Source organism: Mixophyes fleayi, chromosome 10, assembly GCF_038048845.1.
Source record: "Mixophyes fleayi isolate aMixFle1 chromosome 10, aMixFle1.hap1, whole genome shotgun sequence".
In the NCBI taxonomy this organism is placed as follows: domain Eukaryota; kingdom Metazoa; phylum Chordata; class Amphibia; order Anura; family Limnodynastidae; genus Mixophyes; species Mixophyes fleayi.
In genome coordinates, this window is record NC_134411.1 from 34530557 (window position 1) to 34543114 (window position 12558).

Genomic DNA, 12558 nt, shown 5'->3' on the forward strand with positions numbered 1-12558 from the left:
ATGTTCTGGGTCTGTTCTGTTGGAAAACCTTGAGTCCTGGCATACATGTGGACTTTGACACGTACCACCTACTGAAATATTGTTGCAGACCAAGTACACCCCTTCATGACAACGGTATTCCCTGATGGCAGTGGCCTCTTTCAGTAGGATAATGCCCCCTGCCACACTGCAAAAATTATTCAGGAATGGTTTGAGGAACATGACAAAGAGTTCAAGGTGTTGACTTGGCCTCCAAATTCCCCAGATCTCAATCTGATCGAGCATCTGTGGGATGTGCTGGAAAAACAAGTCTGAGCTATGGCAACCTCACAACATACAGGACTAAAATGATCTGCTGCTAACGTCTTGGTGCCAGGTACCACAGGACATCTTCAGAGGTCTTGTGGAGTCCATGCCTCGACTGGTCAAAGCTATTTTGGCCCGAGAGGGACCTACACAGAGGGGTTCTAAAGTTGTGGCTTATTGGTTTATATCATATGTATTAGGAGCATAGAGACCTGGAACTTTTCTCTACTAATTTGGATCTTCCACCGATCAACCTACAGGACTGGCCCTCTGTTGATGCAGATTTGACACCATCTTCCTACCCTTCACCTCAAAGCTGTCAAGCCATACATCATTCCAAGAAATATCCAAAAAATAGAGCTGGAGATACTGCTCAAAACAACACAACTTTAATTTTTTATGTCCATCCCTTAATATTGAGTGGTTAATTCTCCTGGGTTTGTTATTAGTATGTTGAACGTGTTAATGGCTAGCAAACACTGTTCGGAGATTCGAATAAAAGGCAACATAATGTGTCAATAATATTTAATAGTTTCGGATATAATAGTCTGGTTTCCACACCTCAAAAATTGCAAAAATTCTAATAATAATGAATATGAAGTCAACTTTGGATGAATATTATGTCAATCATTGGACAATATAGTCAGTTATCCCAGCCATTGACTTTGACTATAGTACATCAGGAAGGATACACATATGAGCCACATCAATTTTAGAGGATAACAAGTTTTAAATTGTCTCTTAATAATGAGGATGCAGTAGAATTATACCTTTTACTGTGTATTGTAAATCAGTGGACTGGATTGCTTCCATGTGTTACATTCTAGTCTAGTTTAAAGTTAATGATAGGAGAGCACCCCTTCTAATGTTATAAATGCAGAAATAATACTGCTTAATTTGAGGATAAACCCCTTAGAATTTCTGGTGCCAGCGAAAATTCTTTTTGAGTATGTGACAGTTTGAGAATGCAGTAATAATACAAGTGGACTCTAATGGTAATTTGCTGTTAATATGAACTGTCCATTAGTATTCCAAGTTATTTCAGTGCAGGATTGCTGCTGTCGTGAACCCCTAAACCACTAACGATTATACCAGAGCATGGGTCATTATTAACACACATATCTCTAGAGCTGTTCAATTGTACTTCCTTTTGTTATGTTATTTATGTTTACGGTTATTTTTTTATTACCCTTCTTCCATTCCCTAAATCTATCATTCACCAACATTCCCTACTCCCCCTATCCCACCTTCAGTACCCAAAGCCCCACTGTTCTGGATCCCCAAAAACCTAGAGGGGCTAGGTCTATGCATTCTCCGTTCTTCTATACTAGTCGCTTATGGCGGACGAGTTGAATATTTCCTCCATTAACACCATGGGTTGGAACATCCCCAAGAAGAGGTCACGTGTCCGACTGTCCTCACTTTCTGAGAGAATAGCCTTTATATAAGGATCTTACTTTAAAAATGATTCCATTGCTTTTTTGCTCAATAGAGTCTACCCCCGGTAAGTTGACAGGTGTAGTATTAAATTACTGCAGATTCCTTTGGGAAGGGAACAGGTCTCTTGCTGAAAAGAAATGTGTTTGACCAATACAAGTGGACAACAACTTTATACAACTTTTGTAAATTTGTAAGTCCCAAACCGGCATCGTCTCCTTGCCGGGATTACAGTTGTGGGCTGGGACCTAAGATGGGTATTGGACCAGATGTTGGATTCCTCAAGTGGTGCTTCAGGACACTCTCAAAAAGACTGCACCATATAAGTTGTATCTTCACTGATTATCAGATGGACAATTCCTGTAAAATCCTCCCCCCCCCCCAAGAGACTGCGATTACACGTTCTTCTCATACCCAAGTATATTCTATCCTAGATTATCTATTACTTAGTCATAGACCCTTTCATTTGCTTAAACACACTGTTATTGGCCAGGTACCTGGTGTGACCATACCCCAGTCTTCATGACCAATTACTTGGAAAACTCATCAGGTTTTGTCTATAATAAAATTGCTGTTTTAAAAAAACACACATAATCTACATTTGTTCATAACCGCTGCTTGATATATAAACCCCTCAGAGTGCAAAGGTCTCTTACCTGCATTCACACGCCTAAATACTCGAAAGGCAAATCCCTTCATACCACTGGAGAAATATCTCAGACATTGTAAACGGTAGAATGCTAAACTGTAGAACATTGTAGACCCAGAAAATCATAATATACCTCTTAAATTGGAAAATATAGCAGCATACCTTCATAAAATTAGATTTTCAAATCTTTCCGCTGATAAAGGAAAGTAACCAATAGGTACGTTCTTCTCTTTGCTGGAATTGAAGTGGGTGATTTCACCCTTGGGGGAAAAGCCCAGAGACCAGAAAGTTGACCATTAGCTACCATATGTGCTTGTTGAACATCTCATTCCCAAACTGTGGACATTAATATGGAGATGGTCCCACCTTTGCAGTTATAACAGCCCCCCACTCCTCTGGGAAGGCTTAACAAGAGATTTCGGAACAAGCCTGACATAAATTCTCTTTGTCACTGACCATGGCTCGATATTTTGAATACTGTGCGGGACCAGAGGGTACTAAAGTGAGAATAAAGACACATCATGACCACCACAACATCTTGTGTACTAAGGTACGGTTATCTTTCTTAGAACAGAGTTATAATGTATTATAAGGAAGGCCTTCAAGAGCCACCGTGTTGACCCAGAAGAATGGGGGTAGAATTGGGCAAGTGCTCAGTGTTTAGCTAGTTGCCCTATGAATGTTCTAAACACTGGACACTGAATACGTTTCTACACTGGATTACGTTTATAAGCTAGCAAGAGTTCTGGAGCCGTGGGGTCCAGTGGACTTATGTCATAGTTCTGAAGGTGTTAGGACTACATTAAAGACAAAAAAACTCTGGACCCAATTTAGAATTTACGTAAAAATGGACCTCGAATGTACATGCAAAAGTGTTCTGGAATATAGTTCTGGAATAAACTTTACGGTTAAACAATAAAATCAATCGTCACAAAATTGGCACCGCCTAACCTTTTAGTGAATAACAGGCAACAGCGCTATTACTTTAACTGGTTAACACTAAAGCAGGAGGACAAATAGCATGGAGACACCCCACAATAGCGGTAACTTTGCTAGGCTGGGCCGGTCACTCTATAACAGGTGTAGAGTACCCGTGGCATAGCATTGCCAGGCCACGACTGAAATACCTAGAGGAATCCTGCAAAAATAATTCCGTTAATGTGCTATTTGTAGGATTTGTTACAAGTCAATGAGGAGGATGATGCTATGGTTTGTTACGGTCATCTTTGTACTGCCCATACTACTCTATAAATTCATCCTGTTTTACAACACTGCCCTTCACTTGCAAAGCAAACCTAATTCACTTTTAATGTCCACCCAGTCTTCTAGCCGCCAACAGCAGCTACCTAAAACTCGCTTCTCTGCCCCTCTTCCCATTGCTCCATCCCAACCCATGACGTTACCACCTACTGCAATGGTAAAAACTACACCGTTCAACAGGTTATCTCCTCCTGCCAGCCCCCTGCACGCCCCATCTATCTTCTCCTGCAGTCCCCAATCCACTTTATGTTCATCCTCCCCATAACCAAGGATGAAGTCTCCGCACTCATCCCATTGTCTCACCCCACTACCCCGATTCTATAGCCTCTCAACTTCTCCCTCTCCCCGACACACGGAAGTTTTTAGCTCTCAAACGGCACCTTCCCATCCTCCGTTAAACTGCTCATGTCCCTATTGAAACCATCTCTTAACCCAGCCTCTCTCCAACAATTGCCTTATTTACCTCCTCTTTGCTTCCAACTATTTGAGCGGCTTGTGTTGAACCATCTAACTCATTTTTTCTCCTCTCACTTCCTTCTGGTCTCTCTACAATCGAACTTCCTCCTTCAACATTCCAGAGACTGTCTCAAAGTCGTCTAAAGGTCACTTCTCCATTCTCATCCTCCTGGACCCCTCTGCCACCATCGTTGATCACCCTCTTCTCCTACACACCCTTCACTCCATTGGCCTTAAGGACACAGTACTCTCCATGTTCACTTCATACCTACCCAACCATTTCTTTAGTGTCTCTACCTCTGGCACATCCTCGACTCTCTGCACATTCAACTTCCAGCAACAGCCGAATCTACTTCTCACATTCAGACTCTCTGTCCCGTCGCCTCCACCTTAGAAATATTGCTAGAATACTAAAACTCTTATCCACTCGCTCCTTTTGTCTCAGATGCGCCCTTTTCCATTACCAAGTTCTCTCATCAGCAGGACCCTCCTTACACTTTGTTTTCACATCTGCATTTTATTTTGTCTACCCTGTATATTCCTATTTTATGGAAGCCCTATTTTCCCATTGACGCTGCAGAGCACTGGGACAATACGTGTGTTACTTCTAGTAATAAACCAGTTATTGAACTTGTATGTACAGGAACCATTGTACACTTAACCCCAAAGAGCCTGAACATGTGAAAGGGAGGACTGAGCAGATTTGAGAAAATCTACAGCACAGAGGTAGGTGCCTATACAATAAGCACCTACACCATGCCATATCAGTGTACAAAGAGCTTTGTGAGGCAACGATAACCAGTGAATTCATGGTCTATATTCTTATGAATATTAACATAGCCCACAAAATGTCTGCCTCCGCCGTTCATAGGCGACAGGTCTACCTTAAGGTTGTGTACACTGGATAGATGTAAAGGAAGGTAACCTGTGCCTCTACAGAAGTTGTGGAACTACAAATCTCAACATGCCTTACAAGTCAAAAACAAAGGCTTTTATTTGTAAGTGTAAATGTATATACTACTGATAATCATGGTATGACGTGCAATGTTATCTATTGGGAAGTGTATGGGTTGACATGCCCTTTAATGTATAAGGCCACATTAAAACAATTGTCTTTTATATCACCTTTAAGACCAATTTATAACAGACTCATGCAAAGCATACTGGCAGTAAAAAATTGCATCATTACATTAGTAGTTCATTCTACAGCCAGTAGGCGTCACCGATTAAACTGCAGAGCATGGACCAATGATCTCTAGAAACCACAATTGCAACACTGCCACCTGCAGGATGAAATATGGTTTTGCACTTCACAAAAAAAGTATTGTTCAATTAATGCATTTTACATAACATATTTAAAAGTCGCTGATATCACCAATCTGATCTACACAAATAGCTGTGAAGTCAGAGACCACATCAGAAGACTCGTGATATTAAAGTGGAAACTAAGTCCTTCTTTGTAGGTATTACCTAAATTTAAAGATTTTAAATAGGACAAATCAAAATAAACAAACGCTGGCACCAAACATTTTATACAGGATTTATTACTTGTCAGTGGTAGTTTATAACGGGTGGATTGATCCACATTGCTGTTTGCAGTGATAACAGTCAGGCTGGTATAAGAACTGAAGTACCCACAGCGAGCCACAACTTAGTGGTGATAATTGGTCAGGTAAGTCAGGTCATCGGAAGCCATTTTGTTGAAGCCGGACAGCCTGACATTACAATGTGGCCACTAGAGGGTAATTGGCATGAATAAATACGGATGTAGTCCTATACATTCTTTGTTCACGCACTTCCATCTTCACGTCATCGATTAGGCATTGCCGTTTTGAACCAATTGAAGATATTCTTTGTACAGTTTTTCTTGAGCTTCGAAGAGTTTCCTGAGTTTTTTGGTTTGGCCCTTACTTAATTCCTTGCCCTCTGTATCGTGTGTGGGAAACCCCTAGTGGAGAATAATAAAAAACAAGGTTAAGTAAAATACGTATTCATCGCCTGGGCGACAGTAGCTATGCTACGCTGACCAGCGTCACCAACACTATGCAGGAGAAACAGTACAGTGGTACACTAAAATATAACCACACCAAATAATGAGGACAGTAAAATACTACACGAACAAGCAAACTGGAACAATTTAAAAAAAATTGGGAACTAAATTCGAGGTAGGTAATGAGCTATGTCAATCAATTGTAGTTTTGTAGGTTAAACTAGCGAAGGTTTGATGATTATTTTATCGCTTGCATGTAAAAGTCGATCAACAAAATAAAAAAGGGCTTTCAACCTTCAGACAACTTGAATGTATTGTTTTGCGCATGTTCTCTTGCAACTTTTACTAAAGACATTGCTTTGTCTTTGCGGCTTGCCTCTGTGACTTTCAGCCATGTATTTCTACCATCAGGCAGAGCCGTTTAGAAGTCCACTAAAACTCAGCAACCCGCGGTCGTACTCACGGTTTCATCAAACTTGGAGTATTTGTCAGTTTCCGTCTTAAACATTTCGCTCGGACAGATCTTCATCTTCATCAGTTTTGCAGCCTGCAGAAATAATAGCAGAGGACCATAAATATATATATATTTATATTTTTCATTAGAAAATAGCAATTGATAAGTCCAAATTTTTAATTTCCAGAGAACACCCCAAATCCCATCCTTTACCAATAAGCAGGGAGTTCTTTCTAGACGTCTTAGGTCTGTCCGTGTGAAATGTAACCTCTTTCACTGCCGCAATATTTAAAGGAAAATAAACCACAAAAAGGTGGTCACCGTGTCGCTGTGTGGAAAACACGCTGCTATTTCACTCGTTGCACAGAATAAAACTAACGGTTCTGGAACATTGGACCACAGCGAGGGGGGGGGGGGGGAGAAACCGCTGCCGCTTCTTAATGAGACATCAGTGTCATGTTTCAGGGGGCAGAGAGGAAAGAGAACTTCCTCCCATTGTCTGGGAGAACTGCGGCCTCCTAACATTTACAGCTCTTATTGCAGAAGTAAAACAGTGACCTAGAACTACTGAGAGATACATTCTGATTGTAAACATACAATGTAGAGTTAAAAGGACCTTGTGATGTTTTTCTTATCTTCTGCACGTGAAGAACAGTAAGTCTATTGCATACATATCAGTGAAACTAATATTCATAAGATTGTGGACTCTCAATTATGACTAGGGCTGATTAACGAGACACTTTGTGACGTCGCTGGTTCCCGAGTTGCGTTCTTAAGAGTAGTGATCCAGCCCACACAATATCTTCACTAACGGTTACATGATCATTGCGCCTTACAGCGCCTCAAAGACATGGGGACTATTTACCTCCTGTTCCTGCTTTTTTCTCGCAGCTTCTTCTTTTTTCCTTCTCTTCTCTTCCTCAGCCTGGAAAATCAAAAATACATAACAGGTTTATATCATCCATTATTCTCCGCCCATTAGTGTAACATAACTGGGGGAGAGACGCATCAGAACGCTCATCTAGGAGGTTAAAAAACACAACATAACACAAATAAGAAATTGGATCATTGAAAAAGCTTAATTTGCCCATTCAATTTGTCTCACATCTCATCTCCAGAAGAGATGTTTTATGTAACAGCAGTCATTATATCATTATGTATTAGTGTATCCAGCTCAAGCAGAGAAATATTAGTGAGACATTTATGAAATCTGGTACACACACAAATGTGCAAAAAAAGATGCTACGACTTATAGGAATCAGACATTTGCTTTCATTTTCAGATTATTTACTTGGAGACGGAGTTAGAATGTGGTTGCTATGGGTAACAGCACCTCTACCAGGGGCAAACACAGGATTTGTAGAGGGGGGGTATCCACACCACGCCGCCAGTGGGCGTGACCAGCGTGCATGGGGGCGTGGCTATAATTTTAGACAGTACTTGGCTGCTCTCCAACTCCTTCTATCCCCATAATATACATGGGCAATGCAGCGCGCACTACTGTTAGTTAGGTGCACACAGCTCTCTCTTTTCAAGCAGAGCCGTGTGAAGCGGGGGCAGGGTCCAGCCACCTCAATTATACAGTGCCCCAGGCTTGGAGGGGGTTTCCAGGTACGAGGAAACCCCCCCCCCTCGGTTTGCCTATGTCTACCTGTTATATGTGCACTAGTTTTCGTAAAGTTGCTGGTAATCCTTATAGATTAGACTAACAACCCCCCCCCCCCCCCCCAAAATAAAAACCAACAAACATTCTGGTTTGCTCCTTTAATGTAAAAGCAAAACCCATGGAAGTTGAGAAACCTTTTAAAAATAAAAAATCTAGCTAATGGGAGGAGATTCACTTAAAATTGTCATTGTTAACAGCTACATCTTCTTGCTGCTGTAGACTAAATGGTTAGTTCCTCACCTAGCGATAGATAGAATACAGACTAAAATTGTTTTCATATTTCTCTTTATGTTCTAGAAATCATTGTTCGTTGCAACCTACATCATAGTCTAACACATACACACACACACACACACACACACACACACACACACAATGCAATCTTGTCCTTGGAAAACAGAAATTTGACATTCTGTATAAAAGAAATTATGGAGTGCATGCCTGCATATGCATCGGGATACCGGAAGCCTCACAATAGATGTTTATTATTAACATGACACCCGTGGGCCCCTGAGGTTATACACAGTCAGCGCCTCTTCATGTGATAAAGTTATATCGCTAAAAGATAAAGTCATTGAAGAGGAACAAATCATCCCCAGACCTGTGTGAAGGCAGAAGTGTGTGTACAGCCCTCATCTTAAATCTGTCTAGTGAGAAATTCTCCCACCTAGAGATGTGACAGACTGCAGCTTGGGAAGTGAGGAGGGGAAGGAGAGAAGCTGAGTGTATTGTGTGCAATGGCATTTTTTTCACAGGTAAATTTGATGGAGGAATGAAGCAGAGAAGCAGTAAGTATTGTCCAATACAGTATACGAACATATCCGAATTGTATTATCTTTTCACTCTATTCCATTTAGGCCCTAAAATGGGCACTGTAGTGTAATCTATTGCTATGTTTGATGGCTAGTGATGTTGGATAGTGATAGAGCCAAGGATCCCTTTACACAATTGTGTATCATTCCCCATAAACTGCATTAAAACACTGATGGCTCAATGACAATGTGAGTATGCCAACATAAACTTCAGCACCACTCAACAAGCCAACTCATTTACCTTTTTCTTTTCCTCCTTCTCCTTCAGCAAAGTCTCTTTGTCCACAAGTTTGACCACAGTTGGAAGCCCTGAAATACAGTAAATTTCACATACTGAAGACGTTTCTCCAGGTCAGTGTGAAGCTGCTTACGCTGGACTTGGGGGACCTGCGGCTCTGGTGTTGTTGTTGAAGTCCCAGCACACCTAGCAGCCAGGCAAAGCATGATGGGAGTTCTATCGCCATACCAGAAGAAGACAACCCTGGTAGTGAATTAAACATCCGCCTGGCTCAGAGGCACTGACCAATGGCTGCACGTCTGTAACCACTGGTCCAAATATGAGGATGACCTAGCTGGTATCAGCTGGTAAGGTCAACTTCTTGTTAAATTAAGCCTTCAGTGATATGTTTAGGAGTTTTATGCATAATGTTGAAATAAAAGTTGTCAACGTAGATAATGTCAACATTACACAAAGAGACAGACATTCTATTAAGATCTACAGCAAAATTTCAGGGCGTTTTTCAGGATAATTTTCGTCTCTGCTGCTGGTCTATTCCTGGTGGGTTCTGGCTGAGAAATGAGAGGGGGATGTAACGGACTTTCCTAAAGTCCTGACTAGTGGTACAGGTACAATGACTCTCACCCAGAACCACCACTAAATCCTAACTCTTATTCTGGCTGCAGTAAGTCCATTAGTCGTATGTCGTTTCTGAAATTGCATCCAATAGAACACAAGTGATAGTAATATATGTATAAAGTACGTTAATTAATATTTGTATAAACAATGAGTTGATATCATCACCTATATAAACGGTGAGTTCTAATGTCGTCACATCATTAGACAAACCTGTGTATTATAAAGGAATAATACAGCCCCCCCCTCCCCACTATATATTATTACAGATATTAAAAGTCACCTTGAAGATCTGCAACCTGTATAAGATCCATTATTTGGCCACAGAACTCCTCAGTTTCCTACAATATCCTTATATATAGGATAATATTCTCCTACTGTAAATAAACCAATACATACATATAGTAAAAGCTTAGCACTCCAGAAAATTAGAAACTTATTGCCCCCCTGCACAATAGCCCAAGGACATTTCAAATAAAACTGGCGCTCAATGGGACTTTATAAATCAAAGAAGTGCCCTGAATGAGCATGAAACGCTGACTAATCTTTAGTCTTTCACGTTTAAGTTTCGTCATAATTGAGAGTCCACAATCTCGTGAATATTAGTTCCACTGTTATGTACCCAGTACGTTTTTAAGTTTAACTTTAGTGCGGATTATATATATATATATATATATATATATATATATATATATATATATATATATATATATATATATATATATATATATATATATATGTATATATATATGTATGTATATGTATATATATAAAAATCTCATACACAGAGGGTGTAATTTGTGCTGGAACACAAAGGAATCTGGTTCAAACACTTCTTTTGACTCCATAGTTTTTAATCTTTAATATGCTCCCAGCACGTCATAAATTTGTAAGCTCCACGACTAATCCAGCACTGTATCTTATCTGTAACAGTCTGTGTACTTGGGTCCCTGCATTAATGCTCTTGGCCAGTCCCAGCCAATCACAGGACATGTATAAAGACAGGCTTCTTACCTTCATGATCTTCTAGCCGCACGCCGAGGTCCGGTAGGATGTCATCTCGGAGAGAGTCACACAGCTGCAACACTCCATTCACTGGCAGGGAAAAACAATTAGATAGCATCTAACCGATAAACTCAGCCAAAGAAACGTGATGTAGAGAGAACCAGAATGCATAGCCTACACAAGTATATGGTCTTCTGCTGGGCTACAAGAACATGTTGGAATACACAGAGGATGTTTTCTTCTCAACTTCGGTGATGTTTTACTGGGAGAAAGCTGTGGTTCTCCCACAACCATATAGAGAAAGGGGGATAAAGAGCATCGTGCACAAGCCCTTAAACTAAGAAAACAACTAAATAAAAATTACACAAAGGGGGGGGGGGGGGGGGAACAAATTGGCAGCTGTGCATATTGCCATCCATTTTGAATAGGAATCTCTGCTCATTTTTTCTTGTACCCCTATGGGGTGCAAGGAACAATGAACGGAGATTCCAGCTAGAACATCGGACTTTATGGAGACAAGTCGCGCTGCATTGAAACAGAACTGGGGGGGGGGGGGGGGGTCTTCCATGGATTTCATGTAAATGTGTTTTCTGAAGCTACAGAGCTCTGGGCTTAGGCAAGACCATCCCTCCAGTAACATTTTTGCATTTATTTAATAATCCATAGCAATAAATCTCATTCTCCATTTGTTTTATAGTGCAGTTTACAGGCTGTAAGTAAATATGATTACAGAAGCTGGTCTCACCTTTGTTCTCTTTAGCAATCTGACGAACCCCCTCTCTGAACTGGGACAGCACTTGCAGGTATGGTATTATTGTGGACTCCAGCTGTGAAGAATAATTTATGGAACGTTCAGTGCAATGTCATAAAGAAACACTTCCGGCACTCAGACACAAGAGGGCGCTACGTATCACACACCCTGGCTGCGGGAGACAATACTAGATTCTGACCCAGTCTCTTAAAGCAAAGTGAATAAGTGGCTGTTAGTACAAACAGAACGCTACAGACTCCTCCGACCACAGGCGGAAGACAGGAAGGAAATAGAAGCAATGATTTTTCTTCTCAAGAAGAAAACATAAAATATATTGAAAAATCAGAGTCACCACCCAAAAGAGGATACACTTCGGTGAAGCCCCGAAAAACACAACAGGGGAAACTTACATTAATGTTTTGGGAACTTCCCCCAACAGGAAATCCAATGGGCTCTTCTCCTTCTATAGCACCAAATACCTAGAAGACAATGTTATGTATGAAGACATGGAACACAATACATCCTATGGCATCAGCACAACTGTTCATACAGAACAGGTCAGAGGTCAGACACTCCTTTCCCCACAAACCTGGCAACACTCTCGGGGTAACTGTATCCTAATACTACAGGTCACCAAGTTTCCACAACATAGCAGAACAGCTAAACACATATTTCTTGGTCTCCTCTAGTGCAGAGGTTTGATGTGTATGGTCCTCATTGGCTCTTTCGGAGCCAAGGACAGGATTACAGGTTGTGCTAGCATTAAGGTTAAAGCTGTTGTCTTAGGGCTGTAGTATTAACTAGGGATAGTTTTAATATTTTGGACTTTAGCGGATGCGTGCAACACACAGTGGGATTTTAATCAGTCAGCCAAATTAACTAATGACTAACATGGGAGGGGAAAAATACAACCTGATCAGATTTCATTGGTTATGGCCAA

At 40.9% G+C, this 12558-nt stretch overlaps 1 protein-coding gene across 2 annotated transcripts in view; it reads right to left on the minus strand.

The window, feature by feature from the left end:
- Positions 1 to 5613: 5613 nt before the first annotated feature.
- CARS1 (cysteinyl-tRNA synthetase 1) overlaps positions 5614 to 12558 on the minus strand; it is a 28969-nt gene continuing 22024 nt past the window's right edge. For both annotated transcript variants that reach the window (XM_075188389.1, XM_075188388.1), the window contains 7 exons: positions 12029 to 12097; positions 11613 to 11694; positions 10877 to 10957; positions 9251 to 9318; positions 7397 to 7456; positions 6541 to 6624; positions 5614 to 6035 (listed from right to left, as the gene is read on the minus strand). In XM_075188389.1, the coding sequence (XP_075044490.1) occupies positions 5904 to 6035; positions 6541 to 6624; positions 7397 to 7456; positions 9251 to 9318; positions 10877 to 10957; positions 11613 to 11694; positions 12029 to 12097 (576 nt within the window). In that variant the 3' untranslated portion in view covers positions 5614 to 5903. The remainder of the gene's footprint in view (positions 6036 to 6540; positions 6625 to 7396; positions 7457 to 9250; positions 9319 to 10876; positions 10958 to 11612; positions 11695 to 12028; positions 12098 to 12558) is intronic.